Genomic DNA, 25413 nt, shown 5'->3' on the forward strand with positions numbered 1-25413 from the left:
TGACGAGTAAAAAAGTTCTACATGCATATATGCATATAATGGGCCACCAAGGAAAAACTAGAAAATTTATAGATTGAAAACACAAATTATTAAGATATGGTCGGCTACTAGGTTTCCATAGCTACCAGTAAAACACGCAAATCCAACAAAAAGTCATACTTTAAAATCAGAAAATGAAGGTAAAGTGATTTTCACTCATGCATGTATTTACCCTGTATAAGCCTATGTCCCGGCTTCCCCCCACCATAAAACTTGCCGCCGTCGTTTAAATGAAATGTCCTTCAGCAGACCTACAGCATAAAAGACCAATCAAATAGCCAAATGATAAATAAATCTAAAGTCTAGTTTAAATGAATGGGTTTAAATTTCTACTCCTGAAAAAGGGTGATGTCATTTAATTCCTTCTATATTGCTGATCGTAGGTTAAATTGCTTCACACCTAAGAAAAAGAACACATCGTGGGCTACAGCTTGGCGCAGATTACAAATTTATAACTCTGCGATACTTTTGCATGGACATTACGTAATTTAAATTAGTTTTTACTATATATCCTTTAGTCACAAAACCTATAGACAATAAACAATTATACCGGCCTAGTTCTAGGATCAATCCTTGATCGAGTCACACCTAAGACTTTAAAAGAGGAAGTTGTAACTTCCTCGCTTGGCGTTCAGCATGAAAGGGATAGTGCAACGACTGGTTGACCCGTATCAGTATAATAGCTCGGGCAGGGCGGCTTACTTGCCTTCGGTAAGTCGTCTCAGTGAAGCAGCACTAAATAAAAGAGCGGTGGAAATCCGTCCTGCAACAAGGAGGCACATTACACGTACATACACCCTAAGGATGCCTTCGTCGTCATATGACTGAAAAATTGTTGAGTACGACGTTAAACCCCAAACACTCACTCACTCAATAAACAATAGCAAATTCAAAATCACTGGCCTGAAATACACCATAATTGGGCCTACATCAACGTTAGGCCTATATCAATTAATGCCTAGCTTCTAAAGTTTTAAACAGGTTTCATTGTCTTTTTTAAACTTTAGGCCTACTTAACTAGTGTTGCTCTAACAAAATATGAAATTGTATGAGGATCTGCATGCTTATTGGTTCTTGAAAAGGTTTCCTTCGAAATGCAACATGCCTATGTGGACGCCACACTGATTAAGTGACCTTCAAAACCCTAAAAGATAATGTATATATGCGAGAACTTTGAACAGCTACTATCTACAGATTTCTAGAAAATAGTACCGGTAACAACACGTTCCTATCAAACAATAGAAGTCTATTAACTACAAAAAATACTGCATTCTTATGATTAAGATAAGCCAAAATGCATTTAGGCCTATAACTTCCATCGGTGACAGCAAACGAAGTGTAAAGACACGACTTTTACTAGAAGTTTTTAGGCTATAGGCTAGGCTTACTGCGGTGAAAAACACCCTCAAAAGACAACTTGATAAGAATGTAGTTTTCTCGCAATACTGTATACTATACTCTATTTAGCCAGTCGCCTATATTCAGCTGTCTGTAAAATCACTCATACTGACTACCAAAATTACATGTCCTTAGTGTTACGTAACAACACAAGCTCGACACATTGATATGTTGTACGTTGACATACAGTATATTATGGCCATCTGACATCAGGCGCTGGGAACCAGCCTGGCGTCAGGCCTAGGATACAATTTGAATTTCCCGCGCAAATCCTAGACTCGTACATTCATGTACATAAAGCAACAAATATTCATTAACTGCAATCCATTACCACCACTAAACCAATATACCTTTTATTTCATAGATTAACAAATTTGGAACTGCAACAACATTTTTTTCTCCAAATCACAACATTAAACATATTCGGTGCGGTACAGTTTTGTTTGAAAATGGCGGTCTACCAGGTGTTCTCTCATCCTGAATTACGCCGGTACAAAACTCACGTTTGTACGAAGGCCACCGTCCTCCAGTTCCTTATTGTGTTACTAACATTTATTCCACCATTGTTTGTAGTCTACAGAAGTACTGGTAAGCATGATCTTTTCCACAAAATTGATGAAAATCCATAGAACACGAACCGCTTGTATAGATCTGCATGTTCGTGCTTGTTGTCCGTTAAATTGACGAAGTTTTAAGACCCATTCGCTTATTGGTTATTTGTAATTCCCTGTGAATTCAGCAATTGTTCTGTTGTTGCTAACAAATGAATACTGCACTAGCCAAGAAATCGTCTAGAGGACGCCAGTAGTAAAATATAAGAATAAACGACATTCGCATATCATTTTCAGGATGCGCGCCTAGTCTTAAATCGAGCAACACGAAGTGATGCGAGAGTTACTGATAGAAACTACATCTAATGTGTCTGATCGACGGTAAACAACACTTACTGCGTCTGCACACGTGCATTAAAACTTCTCTAGCTTAAATCGATGTCAACTGAGTGGTCCCTATAATCAACTAACCTGTGTTGACCATTTTGATCACTTGCAAGACTAACTGTACCTTAAACGTTGAAGAGCACACCTCGGTTATCATAACAACAGCAAAAGTAGACTACAATAAACCATTTTCATTAGTAAACATCTGTGACAGAACGAACAGCGTCCACAAGTGCCAGTCGACCTGAACTAGAAAACATTCAACTCAGAGCAGTGAAGCAATCTAAAATCCAAGTCTCACGCACGACTCAGGAGTCTCTCACCATTGCAGTCTGTGCGAGTTGCCGGCCACTGTCGTATAAATGAAATCTTCTTGAATACATCATTAAACACCAGTCAAATGAATAATAAACAGTGAAGTTAATATTTATAGTCACAGCATCTTCCTTTGCCCCCCAAAAGTGTAAAGCTTTAGGACAGTCTGAACTCCTCCAAGTAAGTTTCATTGTGACAATCGACTGTGCAAAAGTCTCAGTCCCGACAGAATATTGAATAAAAGGGAAAATGCTACTAAAACCAAATATTCTTGTAACACGGTAGACCGATATTGCTTTGCCAAGGTGGTGATGCTGCCAGAAAATAATTATGCCGAAGTGAAATAATGTTCGCAAAATGGCGATCAGTAGTGCTAGCACAGGATAGACTTTCTCAAAGTCAGACTAATGGGAACAGGTAGATACCTGTAGGTGACAGGTGCAAAAAAAGTCTACCTGTCTCTGTCACAGGCGGTTTAAAAAACACATTTCTACTCCGGTTAGTTGATTATGGGAACCACTCAGTTGACATCGATTTATAATAGGGAAGTTTATTGCGCATGTGAAGATACGGTAAATGTTGCTTACCATCAGTCAAGCACATTAGAAGCAGTTTCTCTCCGTAACTCTCCCAACACTTCATGTTGCTCAGTTTAAGAGTTACATTCCACAACTAGATGTGTGCCACTACACTTGCCACAACAGAGCAGCTGTGGCCAGTCAGCAACCAGTCGCAGACAGTGGCCTTTAAAGTTAAGGATCCAGCTGCTTTTCACAGCCAATAAAACTGCAACATTTCAAAGTGACACTTTCTATTTGGCATTTTCAGTTTCTCCTTTGTTTTTACTATAAGTATTAGTTACTGTGAATGGGAACACAATTTCCAATGCAGAATATCAATGGAACAGATATTTAATGTAGTAGGCATGCCACTGCTAGGTTAAAGCATAGACTGTTGAGTGAAAATTAGCACCCATCTCCCATGTAAAGTGAAATCTTCAACATTTCTGTTAAAATAAATGACAGCAGTGTGAAATACTAAAGTGACTTATGGGAGCAGAACACAGACCGTATACCATATATATATGCCATATACCAGCCTCCTATATATATATATATATATATAAAGTAAAGGTATGAGACACCTTTCGACCGGCATCACACAGGCCCTTGAAGACCTGGAAAGTACTTGAATTTTTTTTTTTAGAAATTCCAAGCCATGAAAGTGCTTGAAATTAGCTATTTCTCTTAGTAAAGGTCCTTGAAAGTGCTTGAATTTCAGGAGGCCCAGTGAGTAAATGTCACAGATGTGAAACAGTGTGAAACCTGTCACATTGTATCATATTTGTGCCTTGTTTACTTTCCAAACGATCTTGAGTGTGTCCGCTCCAGACTGCAACTTGGTTGACTCGTATCTTGTTAAGTGACTGTGCATGCAAAATAAAGGAGAAAGGTAAACTTAAAAACTTCACTCATTGTTTAATTTCTTTTCTTTCTTTATCTGTCTTAGGATTTTGGCAAAGGGAGGCTTATTTCAGAGAAGTACCATCAATTACATTTAAGAAGCAGCTGTTGATGGTGCTGGAATTGAGGAATGGTCAGTATGTAACCTGGAGTACATATCAGAACTACAACCAGCTCCAGCAGGAACACCTAAGAATTCCAGCCATCAAGGTGAGAACTAGTGTAATATACAGCTAATCCACATCAAAACTCTGTCTACATGTATATGGAAGACTTAAAGGCAAAGTGAAGCCTCCATCGCAGGGTTGGTTACCATGCCAGCACAGCGCATTGGCCCAGGAGCCCCTCACCAATGCGGTCACTGTGAGTCCAACTCATGCAGGCTTCCTCTACGGCAGTATGTGGGAAGGTATGCCAGCAACCTGCAGATGGTCTCCTGGGTTCGCCCCGGTTTCATCCCACCATAATGCTGGCTGCCATCGTATAAGTGAAATATTCTTGACACCAGTCAAATAAATAAATAAATAAAACCATAAATAAATGAAGGCAAGGTATATATGTTAAGTATATATTAGACAGACCATTTCCTGGAAAATAGATCTGTTTTTCTTCTTTTTTTTTTCGGAGAATGAAATCATAGATCTGTATGTGTATGCATTTTGAAAGATGAAATCAACCAGTCCGAAACCTGGTGTGAAATCCATGTCTTAATATGGTAAAGAAAGGCCACCATAGAATCCGAAGTCTGAAATGCATTTAACTAGGTTGAAAAAATTCTAAAAAATAAATTGAACTAGTTTTATGGACAGTGTTTAAAGTGAACATAAAATCAGCCATTAAGCTGAATTAATTAATGAAGTTGTATCCCAGAAATGTTCGAAAAATATTTTTAAAATTCTACACTACTTATTAACAAAATAAATAGCCAGCAATCGTCAGTACCTGGCCATTCATTTGGTGAGAACCATTTTGCCATTTTGTAGTTCTCTAATTTGACATCATGAAACTTAGGAGCTGTCCCATACCATCAGTATTAAACAATGTGACAATGAGAAAATACAAACAAAAAGGCTGATGTTTCTTTTAGTTTGGCGCTCAGTCAGAGCGATGGTCGTGATCGCAAGCGTCGTGTTTTAGCGGTTTTGCTTGTCCTCGTCTTGCATCGGTGTAAGCATAGGCCTAGCTGGGCGTACAGACAGCAGGGAATTTACCAAACACAGCGGAACCTTTTGATTGATAATAGACCTTTTCATTCCGATTTTGGGAGGATATTTTTGTAATAAATCTGACTTTACCTAAGAAAAATAATGCAAAGTCGCAATATTTTTTCTTCAAGCAATGAATCTCCCGAGACGGTTTTCTTGCCAGCTCACCCTGACAAGTTATTACAGTATCCTGTCAAACATGTAAGCATTGTGACAGCGTTGGGCAGCCATTTTTAGTCCCCTACTCATAAATGTGTGGTGCTTAATGTATCAGCTTAACACTTTAACTGCAAAATCCAATTTATTGCATCGATATCTGTCTATCAACTATAAGAAACCACATCAACAATCGAGAGCTAATAGGTTTTTTGAAATGACAGTCAATTATCATGTGACGCTTTCAGCACTAGTGATTGGCCCAGTTCCTAAGGGCTTCTACAACATGCCTGCTGGGAGTGAATTGTCCATCAGTGCCACGCTGAACTTTTTCTCCTTGGCTTTCAAAACTTTATAGAATTGGTTACGTATTTTTTTCTGTGATAACTGTGCCGTATATCATTTTTTCTGTATGTATATAGTGACAGACTTATGTATGATTTAGTGGTCTTTCACCTGGCATCTAGTTCACAATAGTGTTTTCTTAGCTTTAAGTGCATGTAGTAATATCAAAATGACCATGATTTATAAGGATTTATGGTGAATAACAGTATTTAATCTTTATACAATTGTAGCTGGAGACACCTCTAAAACAAAATCTTCGTCAGTTTTGCATAAAATTTGCCTGCTATGACAAGGTAATATTCCTTTAACCTTCTGCAAGGTTTCATCAGACAAACATGATGTCGAGGAAGGCAGTTATGCAGAAAGACGTCAACAGCTTTGGAAAATACAGCGCTGAATGTGTCTATATGTCAGCAAGGAGGGATGCCATGTGTTTGTCACACTCCAGGCAAAAGTGGAAAGGATGAGAAATTTTGTTTCATTGTACTCCCAGAAGTACAATACTAGTTTTAATACACTGCAATTGTTTTTTTACAATTCAGGAAAGCAATTCTGGCTGTCTAAATCTTTAACATTTTAACATTGCTTTTATGACACAGCTGTTTTGACATGTGTAGCTCTTTAAGTGAGAACCTTAATTCTGATTCAATGTTTGTGTTGTATATATTTAATGTGTTCATCATTGTTTGTCTTTGGTAGACAAGGGAAGAGGATTCTAACAGTGATGGGAAATTTGACAAGCTGATTTTGAGGCTGGAAGTACCATTGTCTTCGGATGAAGAGGTTCAGGGTGTTCACCTTCTGCTTATGTTTAGGTACAAGCTTCAGGTAAGATGGCGTGTGTCATCAACAGAGCAGAAAATCTTACAGCCCTTTAGAATCAATGTGCTCTTTTTTCTGTCCATTTTATCACACAATAATAAAACAAGCACTTCATAAACTAAGTTAACTTTTTTTAACATTTTCCTGACATAAATTACCATCACTGGTAGTATGTCCACCTCATATACTTCGCTTTATCACCAACTCGAACCAAAACTTGGTTGGTAAAAGAGTTTAGCTTATCATTAAGCATTAAAATATGAGTAACTACAGATTGTAGTAAATGATCAAATTTTTGCCCGTTATTAAGGTGTACATTTGCCTGATTATGGGACCACTTTCACAAAACTTTCTAAATCAGTTTTGTGTGACTTTTCTTGGAAATCACATCACCTTATGGCACTATAACCAAGATGTCTTTTTATAAAAAAAGTTAAGAGAAATATGACTTTGATAATTGAATTTAGAAGGGTATTTTGAGGGTTGTCTGGAAGATAGGATGGTATCCTACTGAGCAATATATTACGGAAAGTAATATTTTATGACGTATTTGAATCCGAATATGCACTTTGTGAGTTAAAATTTTAGGTCAGCCATGAAGGAAATAATATACTGACAGTAAATGAAAGGAAAAAAAGCAACTAAGAATCCTACTATGGGTATTCAACATTACATGTTGATCCAGTTACAGTTACAGCAGCACCATAACTGATGCCTTTTAGTCAAATCTGTGGCTTGTGATTTAATTGGCTGAATTGATGGCAGAAACAAGCTACAACCAGGAGAAACAGTGCTACTCTCTAATAGGGAGACAATCCTGTCTTGATTTCAAGACAAACACATCTTGCAGTTATATGAAAGCTTAACATGGATTTGATGCTTTCATCGAGATGGGAATCGGGAGTTACCTCAGCATTGATGTGAAGCCTCTGTGTTAAGTGCAGCGGAGCACAGACCCTAGTGCAGACCCTATCATACTATATGTGTATAAATGCCTTTGTACAAAAAATTTTTTAGCTTTGAATGAGTTATCTCCCTTAAACTGTGCTTGCGCAGTTAGTACATGCCAGGCATGTTGGCCTTGATGTGCTCAGAAAGAAAGTAACCTGAGCATGATGTGGTGACTTGTTTGTTACAGAAATTCACCACCCTGACAATGGAGTCTATGGCTTACCTTCACTACCAGTCTGCAGCTGCAGGCTCCGAGATGTGGATGGTGGGAGATATACGCTTTAAACAAAAACAGCCCATTGGTCATAAAGGAATAGACAACAGATACAATGTAATTAGCAATCTTTCATTGATGTGGGGCAGTGGATTTCTTACCAACCCCCAACTTTCTCAATGACTACTGTGATTCACCTGAAGTTTAGCATTTTTTATGTAATGTTTGTCATTTGTGGATGTGACCAGATTTATCCACCTAACAGAGCCAGATAAGAGTTTGTGGTGAAGTTTGATTAATTTCTTATCAGAAAAACTTAAAGGGATACAGAATCAATGCTGATTGGTGGACAGTGGAGATATGGTTTTCTAGGTTAAACCTTTGGTCACACGTAAATATATCTGCAATACCTAAAATTTAGCTTATTCTAAACATAACCTGGTCTGGCCTATCTCTCGTCCCAGTTTTCATCGCCATATGACTGAAAAATTGTTGAGCACAACATTAAACCCCAAGTACTCACTCACTCACTCATGCCAGTTAATCAGCGTTGATTCTTTAAGTGTAGGCATCAGAAGTATGGTTTATGTCTTTAAAATGCATTGCTTATGTAGATCCTTGGTAGAGTTCCCTACAATTACCAGGTTCACACTGGGTAACCAGGTAACAGCCTTGACTCTGTGTTTCAGATATCTGTGATAGATTCCAGCAGTATCTATGCTGAAGACTTCAAGCTCACCAAAATTTTCCAGTCTTACTCAGATCGCAACTGTAAGCATCCTTTTTTTTGCCTAAATTGTAAATTAGCTGCAGTACATTAAATATGAAATGAGTCCTGCTCAGTATTTGTTTTATAGGAATATACAGCCCGCTCATATGATTGCTTATCCACAGCAAAAACAAATTGCCAAGAGTGTGTCATTTCTGGGATTAGAATATAAAATCCTAGTTCATTATAACTGAAAAATTTGAATTACAAAATGATTGGTTGCATCAAATGTACATTGGCAGACGATGGATTGTGCTTTCGATAGTATGCAAAATTTGGCTGGACCTTAGTCCTGCACGATGGCACACTCACTCCGATATCACATGGAACCAACCTGTAATGGCATATGACTTTCTTAGCGTTTAGCTTCGTTTAAAATTTTACAAAAGTGAACTAGTGAGATTTTGTAACAATTAGAGAATCAAAATAAATCTTGATTTGGTACATCATCATATCTTATTTACATGGTGGCAAAATGCTTACAGTAGGACTTTATATTGTATATTTTGCAATAATGATGTTGATAATGTTTTCCATTTGTATTATTGTCCACAACTTGAATCAATTTCCCTGTATTTCTGTTCAAGTGGGCTAGATCCATGAGGGGACAACCAATTTAAATCTCGATGATGTGATGATTTCTGCGTTATATTTCATGCAGTGGCGACCGTGGTGGACAATAGCTATTACGTGTGGACTGCTGGACGAGGGGCTGACCAACCATTTGTCATCAGTGCTAACATCAACTACCTGGAGGATGTCTATCTGTATCCTTTTAAACGTTTAACCCAATGCACGTGCACATGATCCCACCCACTTACTGAGAGCAGAGTTATCTCCCTTAGTCCAGGAACAGGTTCATCACGTGCATAGTCCAGCTGAACAACTCTGTATTAATAGGTGTTGATTCATTCGTTGCCCCCAATTCTGTCAAAGACTTTTGTCATAATAATTGATAGATACTCACTAAGCTGTTGACAGTGCTTGTAAGCTATTTATGTGGTGCTGACCATGAAGTTTGAAAGAGATATCCGATTACTGGACATACATTTTCAAGATGACCTGACTTCACGTTTCCACTTTCTCTAAAATGGCGTATCCCATCTCGTAAGAATTCCAGGTGATTTATAGGGTTACCAAGCAGGTAAAAAACTGCCTATGCACGTTAAGGTCTGCATGGACACCTTCTGAAATACTTGCTTACATTTTTTGTTGCCTTTTCTTTCAAGTACATGGAAGTCTTTTTTTAATGATCACAAATAACCAAAATGCATCTACTGTTGTTTTGCATCAGGCTTTCTGTCGTGAAAGTTATCCCCTTCGGTTTTACAAACTTTCAAAAGCTAGAAGAAAAAGAGAAATTATCATCCTTTTTTTTGTTATTCATACATAGTAGTGCAATTTTATACATGGTCTGCTGCTAATTTAACAATTATCATCATTGATTCAACCAATCAGATTGCTGCAGAGCAGCCACATTAGACCGTTTCACTTGTAACCTGATTTATGGTAGTACCCAGCATCTCTCTGGTCTCTGTATTTCCTTGACACCACTTTCAGCTACACCCCAGGCTTCTGGTATCTCATTAAGTGGGGCTGGGTTCAGTATGTGGCTGTACTGCTCATTTTCCTCTTTGCCTTCGACAGAATCAAGATCTTCATATTTCAGAACCAGCTTGTCAACACCATGGTGGACTCAACAACAAAACATGTGAACAAGTCTTTGTGATCCAGTTATATCCTGATCTTGGTCAGACATCATTCCACATGCTAGATCAGTAGATCGTCTGGATCTTCACCTTTTTGAGGAGAAGAAATCGTGAAAATGATGCAATCTTTACATGATGCAGACTTATATGAAAGTGTGAGACAAGTTATATATTGTAGATATCATCTTATATATTTTCATTTTCTCTACACGAGAAAGGGACATTTGAAAATAATTTTTGTACCAGTTTTTGGTATGCATCATGTTGCATAGTAGTATTTTTACATCGTTTGAAGTTTGCATATTTTTTCAGTTTTCCCTCCTTTAATGGTTCAGACAGGCCAGCCTTAAAGTGCTGTCTTCATCTACTGCGTGTAGTTTCCATGTGTGTACATGTAGTCTTACATGCAGGGAATACAAGAATACTTATATTCCGGACTACTTTGTGTGCTCTCAGAAACATGAGATACTTATTTTGATATGGTTGAAAAGAATGGGCTAGCAAATGTAAAGATTTAAATTCCACTAGGCAACAGATAATTAATTTCTTCTTACATTTTAGACATCTGCAATGTTTCGCATAGAGAGTACATACATTAGAAAAATTTCTGTCGTAATATTAATCTTTCATGCACAAGGATATTTTTAGAGAGTTTTATACATGTATATTTAAATGAATTATAGATAAATGTAGATTATTCTTTCACACTTTTGCATGTTTCCGTCCAGTTGCATTAAACCTGTGAAGTTAGTATTTTTGTACATTGTATATACCTGTGAAGATTTTTATGTGTACATTTGTCACTCTTCAAAATGTGTCTAACAGATACATTGGTTGTTATTAAAATAATAATGACTATGACTACGTGTAAGTAAACCATATGTAATTCTTTGAAATTTATTAAACTTTCAGTGTTGCATACTCTCTCAATTCTGGCAGGGCACATCCCAAGGGAAACCATTTCCCCACTCAGGGCACTGCCCAAGGGAAACCATTGCCCCACTCCAGGCAGCACTGTGGCATCATGGCAGTGCGCAAGCCAGGGGAAACCATTGCCCCACTCCAGGCAAACCCATGGCTGGCCACAGCCAAGGGGAAACCATTGCCCCACTCCAGGGCCAGCTTGCACAAAGTCATTGGAGCTTGAATCAATTGTAAACCGTACAATTGACATGAAATGTCCAAATAAGTTATACCATTTGCACAAAGGAATTTTAAGGTGATTGCAATTTTTCTGTGTTACCATTGCGACCATAATCCAAATTTGACTCAAACATAATGGTGTTCTGTATAAATGGAAAATGTACATTGTTATTTCTTGCCTATTTCAAAATAGTTCCACATTATAATGATTCAGCTGCTAAGACTGACATGTGGAAAACATCTTTCAGAGACAGTTTAATTGCACATCAAAGTCTCCCAAACATTCTTCTAAAGGTATTTGTAGTTAATTTAAATCTGGGTTGACAGGATAATACGACTATTGTGCATGAAGTGTCATGCAAGAGTATGTTGATTGGAAGTTATGGTTACGAGATCTTAGTCATTTACAATCAACTTAGACTCATGATCCCTTTTCATGAGTGGCCCGTGGTGAAATCTTTGCACCTTGGCAAAACACAGCCTTGGGGAAATCAGGGCACCTTGCCAAAACACAGCCTTGAGGAAATCATGGCACCCTGGCAAGCAATGGCCAATTTTGACAAAGGTCAAAGTTTTGAACATGAATTTAATGCTTGTTTGTACCATAAGGGTTGAAATTGTGAAGGTATAAGGATATATTGCACAAAATCTTTACAGCAAATAAACATTATAACAAAAAGCCTGCTGTACATGTATAGGACTTTTCTCATTGAATTTAACTTAAGCTAAAAACTTCTCAGACTGACTTACAAGATATAGTTTTCAGACCACAGGTATGTGAATTCTGGCAAGCCCTGAATATGCCTTATACAGCCTGTAGGTCAGTAACAATAATAATAATAATAATAATAATATCTTTATTTATTGAAGGTAGCTTGGTCAATTTACAATGAAACTATTCTTTCCCAACGACTTCACAGAGAAAACAATATATAGGACCCATGTATGTCCAATCAAAAAATACATCAATTTATATAATCATGCAATTTGACAAATGAATCTACATACATTCATACATACAAAAGGCAACAACACAACCTATAGTGCTCTCTCTGCAACTGTCCCAACCCTAGGGAGTGGGAGATGGGAAAGTTTCATTTGAACAATGCACATGCGTGCAGGAGTGTTGCAGGAACTTAGCCTTACAAAAATAATAATACATCTAAGTATTAAAAAAAGAAAAAGGACATTTTAGATTTTCACATATCACATTTCACTTCTAAACAAGTAAAGACAGATGGAATTTTATCTAGATTCTCCATTGCAAGTTATCACAAATTGATCACAGTCTCAATGAAAGTTATCATACACAAGTTACCAAAAGAAAAATGGACTTTTCATCAATATAGAGGTATCACATCTTCAATGATGACTAAAATAAACTGTCATCTGTGAGTGAGGAAATCTTTCAAGTGAGCAGCACCTGCCCTTCCTATGACTTTGGCCAATTCCTGAAAAGAAACCAAGAACAGCTCAAGGCCTAACCTCAACTGACGTTCTACTGTTTCACGGTGCACATAATGCACACCAAGGTGCACATAAAGCGCACCAAATATACCTTCAGTGTGATCAGCTCGTGGACACAACACAGGTATCTGATCATGCCAAGATAACCAAATCAGCATAATATGACGGGTTAATGTATGACAGGTACATACTTGTAACTATACCTGTATTATGTTGCATGTAGCAACAACTATACCTGTACAGGGAAAACTGTATCCATAACACTGTTACCGTATTCTAATTGATTAATTTAGTTATTTGATTGGTGTTTTACGCTGTACTCAAGAATATTTCACTCATACGACGGCAGCCAGCTTTATGGTGGGAGGAAACCAAGCAGAGCCTGGTGGAAATCACGACCATCCGCACGCTACTGACAGACCTTCCCACGCACACCTGGAGAAGAAGCCAGTATGATATGGACTTGAACTCACAGCGACTGCATTGGTGAGAGGCTGCTGGGTCATTGCACCAAGCCGGCGTGATAACCTTCTCAGCCGAATTTTATATGGTATATTTTATACTTCGTTCTTAAAGCTATATTTAAGACTATGACAAAAGTCAGTTCTGTTGTCTTTGGCATGTTATGCATGAACGTTTCTATGTGCAATGTACAGATATGCACTTCATCTTAAACTAACGATGGATTGGTCAAATGGTCACATGAGCGTCGTTGACTAATGCTAATTGTCACCAAGGAACCACGCAAAATGAGAGCAGGGATCAGTTCCGCAAAGTCATTTCTGACTTCAGTCACAATGTATAGTGATTGGTGCTGGATGGTTTTTTTTTTTGGTACATTTGTCTTAAAATCACCCTCAGGAGGTGATTAATATTTTAAGTCATAGAGCCCAAAAATAAGTTTCAACAATTGTATTTCAAATTTGGACTTTTGTGGAATTTAAAAATGTCTTGTCTAAGGCTGGGTTTGAACCCTCCTGAATCTTCACCATGTATAGTAAATAGTAAATTATGTAATGTTAGAAAGTTAGTCACTAAGCTGAGCTGTTTCTAGAAATACTTACATCTGTGGATGCGTTACAAATCTCTTCAATACCTGCCAATTAGAAGTTTAGAATAGCGCATATTATACACTAACTGACAGCCATTAGAATCAAACCTCCTTTCGGCATAAGCCCACAACAACATGGCTGTACTAACAGGTGCAACTACCTGTTACATGTATATCATTTAATACACTTATACAGGATTTAATCACAGTTTTAATAAAACATGATTACTGTATTTCACTTAAAATTTGGAATGTAAAAATACACTTTCTGAAGCATATAAAGGTCTTAACATCACACCGCTGATGCCAACACTCAACACCAGTGTCAAGACATCTGTGTCTTAAAAACAAGTTGAAATGATAAAGCCTGAGACAGGCCGAGTTGCTTTCCTAAATCGTACAAAAATTACAATGTATTAAGCAGGGCCTTGACCTTAATGCCCCTAGTTTAGTGATACACTGTAGACTCACTGTGGAAGTTGACAAGAACGGCCTTGACCTTAATGCCCCTAGTTTAGTGATACACTGTAGACTCACTGTGGAAGTTGACAAGAACGGCCTTGACCTTAATGCCCCTATTTTAGTGATACACTGTAGACTCACTGTGAAAGTTGACAAGCAGGGCCTTGACCTTAACCACCCCTAGTTTAGGGATGCACTGTAGACTCTCCAGTAAGGCTAAGTCAGTGTGATGCCCTGTTTTCTTCTTCTTGAACGGGTTTCCCTCTGGCTTAGTTTCCACATTCACCTGAATCACAAAAAGGTCATAAAAAGAAAAGACAACAAATAGGTAGAAGTTATTTAGGAAAGATGGAAACTAATCTAAGTGGCCAAGCAGTTTTTTTATGTCACTGCTTGGTAACTCTTTAAATCAACTTTTAATCAGGGATTTTTACAAGACCACACAGTGCCTCGGGTTACAGAAATAACTCATGCCTGAATGGGGAAGATTGGTAACAAGACCACACTGTGCCTCGGGTTACAGAAATAACTCATGCCTGAATGGGGAAGATTGGTAACAAGACCACACAGTGCCTCGGGTTACAGAAATAACTCATGCCTGAATGGGGAAGATTGGTAACAAGACCACACTGTGCCTCGGGTTACAGAAATAACTCATGCCTGAATGGGGAAGATTGGTAACAAGACCACACTGTGCCTCGGGTTACAGAAATAACTCATGCCTGAATGGGGAAGATTGGTAACAAGACCACACAGTGCCTCGGGTTACAGAAATAACTCATGCCTGAATGGGGAAGATTGGTAACAAGACCACACTGTGCCTCGGGTTACAGAAATAACTCATGCCTGAATGGGGAAGATTGGTAACAAGACCACACTGTGCCTCGGGTTACAGAAATAACTCATGCCTGAATGGGGAAGATTGGTAACAAGACCACACAGTGCCTCGGGTTACAGAAATAACTCATGCCTGAATGAGGGAGATTGGTAACAAGACCACACTGTGCCTCGGGTTACAGAAATAACTCATGCCTGAATGGGGAAGATTGGTAACAAGACCACACAGTGCCTCGGGTTACAGAAATAACTCATGCCTGAATGGGGAAGATTGGTAACAAGACCACACAGTGCCTCGGGTTACAGAAATAACTCATGCCTGAATGGGGAAGATTGGTAACAAGACCACACTGTGCCTCGGGTTACAGAAATAACTCATGCCTGAATGGGGAAGATTGGTAACAAGACCACACAGTGCCTCGGGTTACAGAAATAACTCATGCCTGAATGGGGAAGATTGGTAACAAGACCGCACTGTGCCTCGGGTTACAGAAATAACTCATGCCTGAATGGGGAAGATTGGTAACAAGACCACACAGTGCCTCGGGTTACAGAAATAACTCATGCCTGAATGGGGAAGATTGGTAACAAGACCACACAGTGCCTCGGGTTACAGAAATAACTCATGCCTGAATGAGGGAGATTGGTAACAAGACCACACTGTGCCTCGGGTTACAGAAATAACTCATGCCTGAATGGGGAAGATTGGTAACAAGACCACACAGTGCCTCGGGTTACAGAAATAACTCATGCCTGAATGGGGAAGATTGGTAACAAGACCACACAGTGCCTCGGGTTACAGAAATAACTCATGCCTGAATGGGGAAGATTGGTAACAAGACCACACTGTGCCTCGGGTTACAGAAATAACTCATGCCTGAATGGGGAAGATTGGTAACAAGACCACACAGTGCCTCGGGTTACAGAAATAACTCATGCCTGAATGGGGAAGATTGGTAACAAGACCACACTGTGCCTCGGGTTACAGAAATAACTCATGCCTGAATGGGGAAGATTGGTAACAAGACCACACAGTGCCTCGGGTTACAGAAATAACTCATGCCTGAATGGGGAAGATTGGTAACAAGACCACACAGTGCCTCGGGTTACAGAAATAACTCATGCCTGAATGGGGAAGACTGATAACATGGGGGCGTTTTCAAACTTTCTCAATGTCTGCAAGTTGGCTTACAATGAACCACAATATCTTGGTTGTGCAATGTCACAAAAATGAAAATGACTGGGATACTTTTTCCGTCACAATGTTGAGCATCATTCTGAAACAGCAATGTACCTACCGCCTAAGTTCAGATTACATCTCTAATAGACTTGGGCGCCACACATTTTACAACAGCGACGTGGAAAGCGAGGCTCAGGCACTATGTCACCTGATCTGAGATGACTACTTTCGACTTATGTAAACAACTGCACATGACAGAGAACGTACCGAAGTGTTGAGAAGTGCGCTAGTTACAGTTTATTGGTATTATTATCGTCTCTGTCCGGACTCAAGCTGAACCATAGCAATTTAAATATAATTACACACTTACAACTTGATTTTGCATAACAGAATTCAGAGGGGATACAAGCGTGGGTTCTTCGCTGTGTTCTCGACGTTGGATGACGCATGGCATAAGCTGATATACAAGACTTTAACCATATCGAGTTGATTAGACAGCAGTGACATCTTGTTGCTTATATGCTGTACAAAGAGCGGTGACCAGCTTTGCCTTTAACCGAAAAGCCACCGCTTGCCTTTGCATACGCTATTACTTCTTTGACCTCACTTTTCACGCCGTTTTTCATGTGCGCTGCCATGTTGAATAACTTAATGCTCATTAGCTAATACGTGAGTAAATAGTTCATTTTTATTTTGGATGTTTTTGATTAATTCAGATTAATTCAGTGCTTAGAGAAATCACTGCCTACCATCTGCACAAGGAATGTGCCTGCCTCAGTCTGATTGGCCACTGGAATGAGAACAAAGCCCAGTTCCAGCACAACAAACCTCTGCAGGGCTGAGTAATACTGGCTGCTCATGGCAGTCCTCTCTGCCAGGATCACACCTTTACATCTGTTGGCCTGGTTCAGAAGAAAAAGCAGAATCAAGCCTTGTAAGCACAGGCATACATATACCTGCTAAATTTACTCGGTTCACATTGAAATTTGTAGTCAGTACTTTCGAATCAAACTAATTATATCTTAAAAGCAAAGAAAACAACCACAAGTAGGGATAGACATTTTCTGATGTGCTTGGTAACTACAAGTAGGGATAGACATTTTCTGATGTGCTTGGTAACTACAAGTAGGGATAGACATTTTCTGATGTGCTTGGTAACTACATGTAGGGAAAGACATTTTCTGATGTGCTTGGTAACTGCATGTAGGGATAGACATTTTCTGATGTGTTTGGTAACTACATGCAGGGAAAGACATTTCCTGATGTGCTTGGCTAATTAATGTAGGGATAGACATTTTCTGATGTGCTAGGTAACTACATGAAGGGATAGACATTTTCTGATGTGCTTAATAACTACATGTAGGGATAGACATTTTCTGATGTGCTTGGTAACTACATGTAGAGATAGACATTTTCTGATGTGTTTGGTAACTACATAAATAAATCAATCTAGAGTTCTTACAAAGCCTTACAAAGTGTGGCACATAAGAGAAACATGGCCTACCCTATGATGTATAGAACATCTCCAACTAATGACCCTGTAGTTTACTAAATTTATCACATGAGAGTTAAACAATTTTGACTCAAGTTTAATAAATTTGATACTCAAGGGTAAACAACATCACAAAGATGAAAAGGTATGTTATTGTTTTAAACTTTGGGTGAGTTACTTTATCTGTACCTACAGGTATACAGTGGGTGAAGAGTTGTCTTCTCTTTAATACAGGTTCATTAAACATTCTAATTCATCACAGTACACTCTGCAGTTCTGCCTAACGAATCACACAATAAATGTCACATCCGACTTTTACCACTCGTAAGTATATCCCCTCAGCAATTTTATCACACCTCATGATATCTATAAACTCCCATGTACATGTATATGACTGACAAATTGTAGAACCCTATCTGACTAATACAAATCTGACAACTACCTTTCGGAATTTAACAAGCTTCCTTTTGTAGGCAGTCCCTGTAATGATGTCAGCTTCTGACAGATAAATCACCCCCACTGACATTGATGGATGGAAATCAACAACTCCCAAATCCTCCTCGTACATGATTCGGACTTGACCTGAAAGGCACAGAGGAATGGCAATATATTACCATTATAAACAAAATCATAACCAGAGAAATGAAGACGTCATGTACTTTGTCAACTTCTGATGCTGCCTTAGTTATGATATAACATAACTTTCCATTTTGCTCCCATCATATGAACTGTATAGACAAAGTCAACAGTCAGTACTTTCTGAAGTTGTGCTGGCATCAATCACATGATCGTGATAAATTTTTTTATAGTGCACTCGGTCTGATAACTACTCCATGTATCATCCTGACACCAGGCGAATCACTATGGCCATCCTTTGGCCAGATGCTCTATTTATTTATTTATTTATTAAAATATTTGATGGTGTTTTACACCATAATAAGGAATATTTCATTTATACGACGGCAGCCAGCATTAAGGTGTGAGGAAAATGGGCAGAGCCACCGGGGAAATCCACAATCATGCTCAGGTTGCTGCCAGACCCTCCCCTATATGACAACGACGAAGCCAGCTGGACTTGAACTTACATTGACTACAATAGTGAGAAGCTCCTGGGTCATCGTTTGCTAGCACGCTGACCCATAGCTAGATGCCATAACGTGAGTGAATACCACGCTGGCCATCAGCTAGATGCCATAACATGAGTGAATACCATGCTGGCCATTAGCTAGATGCCATAACATGGGTGAATACCATGCTGGCCATTAGCTACATGCCATAACATGAGTGAATGCCATGCTGGCCATTAGCTAGATGCCATAACATGAGTGAATACCACGCTGGCCAATTTGAATGGCTTACACACTCAACTTTTACATCTCTTATCATTACCTCTGATTTTATTTATTTATTTGATTGTTGTTTAATGCAAAACTTAACATTTTTCTCATATAGAATATCAGTCAGTTTCTTGGGCTGAAAAAACTACATAGGGTAAACTAGTCAGATTACTCTGACATAAGGGTTTGGCAAAATCTGTTCAGCTAACATCTGTCACAGTATGCCTTATTTAAAAACCTGATACAGTTACCTGCCCTCATTAAATATGTCATGGCTGGATGTACAGCAAGTCACTTTGAAAACTGTTTAAGAATCTCATGGCCCATGTGGCTTTCAACTAACCGAATCAGTCCGACATTGCACCCTTTCAAAACATCGGCTGAAACAACATCATTTCAGTCTGACCGACAGACATACAGACAGTAATCAATCATCATGCCTTAGATATAAATTTTGCCAATCTCAGAGGAAGGGTAAACCAGTCACCTGTGGCAAGTCACTGGCAACTTTTCTTCCGTGAGACATACAGACATGATGGATAATTATCTGTACACCACAGAGGTTAAACATATACAGGTCATCCTCACAACCGTTAAGCAGCACCAACTGTTGCAAAACCAGCTGTAACGCTGAAACTGTTGCCTGGACATTTATCAACTCAACAGAGTCAAAAAGATGCCCTCAGTGTAGTTTCTTTGTTACTGTCACTTATGACTGTGTAGGTGAACTAGTCCCACTTGACCACACCTTGTCAAGTTCGGTCTGCCATTCCTGGCGGTCATTCTGGTCAGTCATTCCGGTCTTTAGGTCTATCTCTCAACAACAAAGGGACATTCCGAGTCAAGTTAGCCCAAAAAATTTTTATTGGCAGTGACTCCCTTGGATTATTTTGAAAAAATTCTCAAACATACCTTGGCATACATGAGAAAGATCTGCTAAGTTATAGCTCCAATTTCTTTGTGGTATTTGAAATATGGCAATTCAGAAACAACATGTACTGTTCATTTTTTCGACAGCCTAGAAAGGCTTATTTGTTCCTGAAGAATGTTTAGATGTCTAATTTCCTACTCAAGGGGACTATATGTCTGGAAATTTACCTGCTGGGGTTTTCCTACCCAGGCTTTCAGAATATGGCCTCAGACAAGGAATATATTCAATACTTTTTGAGACAATAGCCCATAAACATCGCACTTTAATTAACACTTTTGTATTTTCAGTGGTCTGCCACAGCTCCGGTGAAATATATTGGAGATCTTTGTCACCTGGTTAATATTATTTAGGTACATGGTCATTTGCACAAGAAAGCCCAACCACTTCCAAGCTTTACCTTTGATGTACTTGGTGTTTGAACTATGCTCCAGGAGAAACGACTGCACAATTTACCCCTTTTTTACCTTAACAGTTCACCATGTTGACAGTTAGACATCTCTTTGAATTTTTTCTCACATCAACATTCACCTCTTACTCAACTATGAAAGAAAATTCAGGAGATGTCCTACTGAAATTCAAGTTTTCAAAAGATAACCATCTGACATGTGTTTTATGATCATTCATGTTTTTTGATCATTATACATTGAAAATGTACTTATATGTATTAAAATTTAACACTTGACAGCAATAATGGTATTATAATGTGATTCACTTTTAAATTAATTGCAGTATTAAAATATTTTTTGCCATACTCCTCCACTGCCTCAGTAAAGATCATGCATCTAGACCAATCAACAAATAAGCTTTGGTGACTGCAGTTGACCTAGATACATCAAAGCTGCACATGCGTGACGTCGTGTCTTACTGGTGTGTGACATAGGAGTGTAAAAGTTTACTTCATATGTATGATGTCGTCATACCACTGATCTCAGATTGGAACGTCATAAAACAAGTGTTTGTTTTTGTTCACGTAATAGCATCCTGGTGTAAAACGTCAACAATGTAAAAACAAATGTGATATTTATAAACTGTGCGAAATAATCAACACTTTTATCACTGTTGGAAATTTCTATAGTTTGCCTTGATAAAAACCCTAAAAGCAAATCTAACAACCAAACTCAAATTCCTTTATTTGTAGAAATAAACAGCATGGAATGATATTATTTGGGGAGGTAAACGTACCGGCCAGTGTGTTGTGTGACACACTCGATGTTGTTTGAAAGGTCATCCCTGTTTAATATGTATATTTGCACACGGCCCGCAACAAACAGCGGGGTAGAATTTGTTCATTAATAAGCCATTCTACAAATAATCTCAGAAAGGTGATTGACTGAAAGGTTCTTTTTTGGTCCGGGAATTAATGTGTTATATAAATAACTTTCTATGAGCACTGAAATGTGATCTATAAAATACATGAACACATTTCTTTGTCACTTTTGATGGTAAAAAATACTTTGATCAGTGAACTACATGTATTTCATTGATGTAGTTATTGCAGCTAGACTATTAGGATAATTTTAACAATTTACATTTTAACAGATTTTGTATACATTTTAAATGCTGTGCATAATGTATGTATTTTTCAAGAAATGACATATTTCATTGGAACTCTACACGTGATTTCGACCTGCCTGGTCAAGACAGCGTTTGCTTCTGCCCTAGTTTCCTAAAATCTACAAAAACATCGTGGTTTCCACCTGATCATTCAACAACACAGTCACTGCACCACTCAGCATCACAAAATCAAGCTACATGAATGCTTAAGACAGAGTACAATGTAACATCATGTTTTCTGGAACTGTGTACAATTTAATCTCCCATGTACCATCAGCTGAAACTGTTGTGGGAACCCAAGCAATCAGTACAACATGTGATGACAGTTGTGGGAATCTGTTGTGAAGAACCAGTTGACCTAAAGATTTTAAGGCATAACACAGCTTCGAAATAAGCTATGTATGCCTTACTGTGTACATTAGCAAAAAGTTACAGTTAAAGTTAACTAACTAAATGTTAGGGTACATTATGTGCCATATGCATCCTATCTTTGTGACATTTTTCAATCAAAAATTATACTTTAAAATCTGCAATTAATTTAACTGACTCACATTACAATAACATTATTGCTGTCAAGTGTTAAATTTTAATACAAATATAATATATTTTCAATGTATAATGTACATAGATGATCATAGATGATTTCACATAGATGTAAAATGCATGTCAGATGGTTAGCTTTTGAAAAATTTAATTTCAGTCGAAGGAGTGAAGAACAACGCTGGAATTTTCTTACATAGTTTGATAAGAGATGTATCTTGATGTGAGAAAAATTTCAAAGAGCTGTCCAACTGTCAACATGGTGAATTGTTAAGGTTAAAAAAGGGGTAAACTCTAGAGACTTTGGGCTTAGTCCGCTTGAATACGAAATTACAGTCATCTAAAAATGCTTCCAAAACAAATAAGAGTCTCGAGACTGTCGAAACTTAACACTACATGGTATTTCTCAAAAGACCATATCTCAAAAGCCACTAAGAATTTGCAACTATAACTTGGCGAATCTTCCTCCTATATGCTAAGGTATGTTTAAAAAATTTTTCAAAATAATCCAAGAGGATTCAAGAAGATCACTACAACAGCCAGCTGAAATGACATGAAATGACCCCAAACCATATGCCCATGGCTATCACCCAAACTGGGGGTAGTGCGGTAAAGTCAAATATCCAAGGCATCCATACCTGTCAGCCTTTTCTTCCATCACGTTTTGTTTTGCAATGTTTTGAAACATCCAAATCTGTAACATGGACATCTTATCGCACCCACGACATGGCAAGGGGCACCAATTTGTAGTACCAGCCCAGAAACCAGCATGCCAACGGCTAAGTTAAATATCATAACGTCTTATTGTCTACATGCTGTTTCAAGACTGTTTAATATCTGAAAAACTTTGTCCACTTCTTTTGTTTTCTCAGTAGATGAATTTATAATATAAAACAGGAATAATGAATGTTCCCAATTCTCCTGGAAAATGGTGATGTAGTCTGTGATCAGGAACAAATCGCTTGTTTGACAGTTTCAAAACATTGGTTTAAACAGTGGCACTTCACCATGATGCGAACCAAGTCTGGCTGGGATTGATGCCTTAGCTATTTGGCTTTAAGAGAATTTGAAAGTTGAGGTCGCTATCTATCATGCACGTTGTCAATTCATTGAAGAACCAGCTTTTCACAATGAGCATGTGAGATGGGGTTCATTGACTAACAAATGGACAAACCTAGTCTTTAGAACTGCCACCAGTTGCAGAGTGGGGTAACTCTTATCGAGCAATGCAGTTCCGAGAGTTGCGGGCAGAAAGAGCCCCAAATGTGTCAGACTGACAGTAAGGAACATTTACCACTGATCATACAGGCATTAAATCCTCATTAGCATACATCGATGTTAGCCGCATGTTTCTACAAATTAAATAACCTAATCTTATGTTGGTCTAATCCTTGGCAATAACACAAATTAAAAACAGATCAATTACATTTTTAGAGTCTACCTTACTGCGGCCGCCATCTTGAAAATTTGCCAGATGCTATGGTATATGCTAAGAAAATTTTTTTTCATGAACATTTTGATCACCATGGACAACATTCTCACAACAGGTCAGCTAATTACAGAGACCACATGGCTGATGCTAGTCCTCTTTTTATACTGGGCTGGCGAATTATCATAGCCACAGCAGCAGACAATGGTAAACCATACACTCTTGTGTGTCCTTACCAAGTGGAATATATGTGGGATGTTGCTTGTGCGGGCAAGCTGAGAGGCCTGTAAGAGCCACAGTTAATCTCTGTTTTGCACAGCTGAGATCATTCAGATAAGATTTATCGGATTTTTCTATCTGATATTTTCTCAATCAGCAAGAACATAGTGCAGACTGCCATGTTCGCCATCACCACAAGCGCTCAAATCCAGTCCATAAACCGTATATATGCCACAGGTCTCCTACATATATATATATGAAGTAAAGATATGAAACCAATTTTGACTGGCACTACACAATGTCTCCGAAATTCAAGAAATAAAGCCTTCAACATCCAAATTTTCGACTAGTTTCCCTATGTGGTGTTATTGTCTGCATGAATCCACCACTAATATTTCCAAATCAATTGTATTTCCTCCCAGTGTCTGCCATTTATATGTGCTATCTTAGCCCATAAGACATCAGATACAAGGGAAATAACCCAGAGGGCTATATGTGAGTGAGTTAGTGAGAGCTTGCAGTTTAACATCATACTTAACAATTTTTCAGTGACGACGAAGGAATCCTTAAAGTGCATGTGATGTGCCTTCTTGTTGCAGGACAGATTTCCACCGCTCTTTTATCTAGTGCTGCTTCACTGAGACGCCTTACCGAAGTCAAGTAAGCCGTCCCGCCCGAGCCATCATGCTGATACGGGTCAACCAGTCGTTGCACTATCCCATTCATGCTGAACGCCAAGCGAGGAAGTCACAACTTCCTCTTTTAAGGTCATAGGTGTGACTCGACCCAGGATTGACCCCATCGCTCCCGAAGCGGACGCTCTACCAACTGTGCTATCGGGGCCGGTGACCTCTGTTAGACCTTGCATCATTAGCATGCAAGGCCTAATTCATTAGGGTAACTAAAATATGGCAATATGTAACAACAACAACAAACACCCATCGCACTGTCTCTTTACACCCCAAAAATTTCTTGATCGGCGTTCCGAATCCGTCTCACCCTGCATAGCCGCAGATAAGTCCGTGCTCTGCCATCGGTCACACACTAGTATATGTCCCAGCGGGACTCTCGTATCGTTTGTCACGGCCGTTTGCGTGCTAAGCATTGCCTTCAACTCCGCCAATCTCCAACTTTGACTTCCCCCCCCCGCCCCGCGTTATTGGGGTGCATCGAAATTTGGTAAAACGCAAAAGAACGAAAATCCCTATTTTGGAAGCGTGCTTTGCATCGGTGTTATACAACGTTATCCTGTAGGTCTATTTTATTTGTTTTAAACATACTTCACTTGGATTACGGAACAAAAGTAAACATAATACTTATAGCATTGCACCGTTTACACATGTTGAGGCAACTAATTTACAATAACATAAAGGAAGAAAACTATATATATATTGAATTGACTTAACAGTAGCCTCAATAGAGGAGTCGTGTGTCGGCCATCACATAA

At 38.6% G+C, this 25413-nt stretch overlaps 2 protein-coding genes across 3 annotated transcripts; one reads left to right on the top strand and one right to left on the bottom strand.

Annotated features, from left to right (window-relative positions):
- Positions 1-1886: 1886 nt before the first annotated feature.
- Positions 1887-11131, top strand: LOC135465786 (transmembrane protein 231-like). The gene is made up of 7 exons (XM_064743128.1): positions 1887-2025; positions 4200-4363; positions 6559-6687; positions 7820-7963; positions 8536-8617; positions 9277-9382; positions 10176-11131. Exons 1-7 carry the CDS (start codon positions 1887-1889, stop codon positions 10342-10344), a joined length of 933 nt encoding a protein of 310 aa, XP_064599198.1. The 3' UTR covers positions 10345-11131.
- LOC135465787 (Fanconi anemia core complex-associated protein 24-like) lies at positions 11132-25098 on the bottom strand. Of its 2 annotated transcripts, none has more exons than XM_064743129.1 (6): positions 24966-25098; positions 18399-18538; positions 17214-17366; positions 14589-14733; positions 13999-14030; positions 11132-12918 (listed from the first exon to the last, which is right to left on the bottom strand). In XM_064743129.1, exons 1-6 carry the CDS (start codon positions 25069-25071, stop codon positions 12853-12855), a joined length of 642 nt encoding a protein of 213 aa, XP_064599199.1. In that variant the 5' UTR covers positions 25072-25098; the 3' UTR covers positions 11132-12852. The 2 variants fall into 2 exon arrangements, with proteins under 2 accessions (XP_064599199.1, XP_064599200.1); XM_064743130.1 differs by lacking the exon at positions 24966-25098 and adding an exon at positions 24618-24945.
- Between the last annotated feature and the right edge of the window lie 315 nt (positions 25099-25413).

This window comes from Liolophura sinensis, chromosome 5 (assembly GCF_032854445.1).
Source record: "Liolophura sinensis isolate JHLJ2023 chromosome 5, CUHK_Ljap_v2, whole genome shotgun sequence".
Taxonomy (NCBI): domain Eukaryota; kingdom Metazoa; phylum Mollusca; class Polyplacophora; order Chitonida; family Chitonidae; genus Liolophura; species Liolophura sinensis.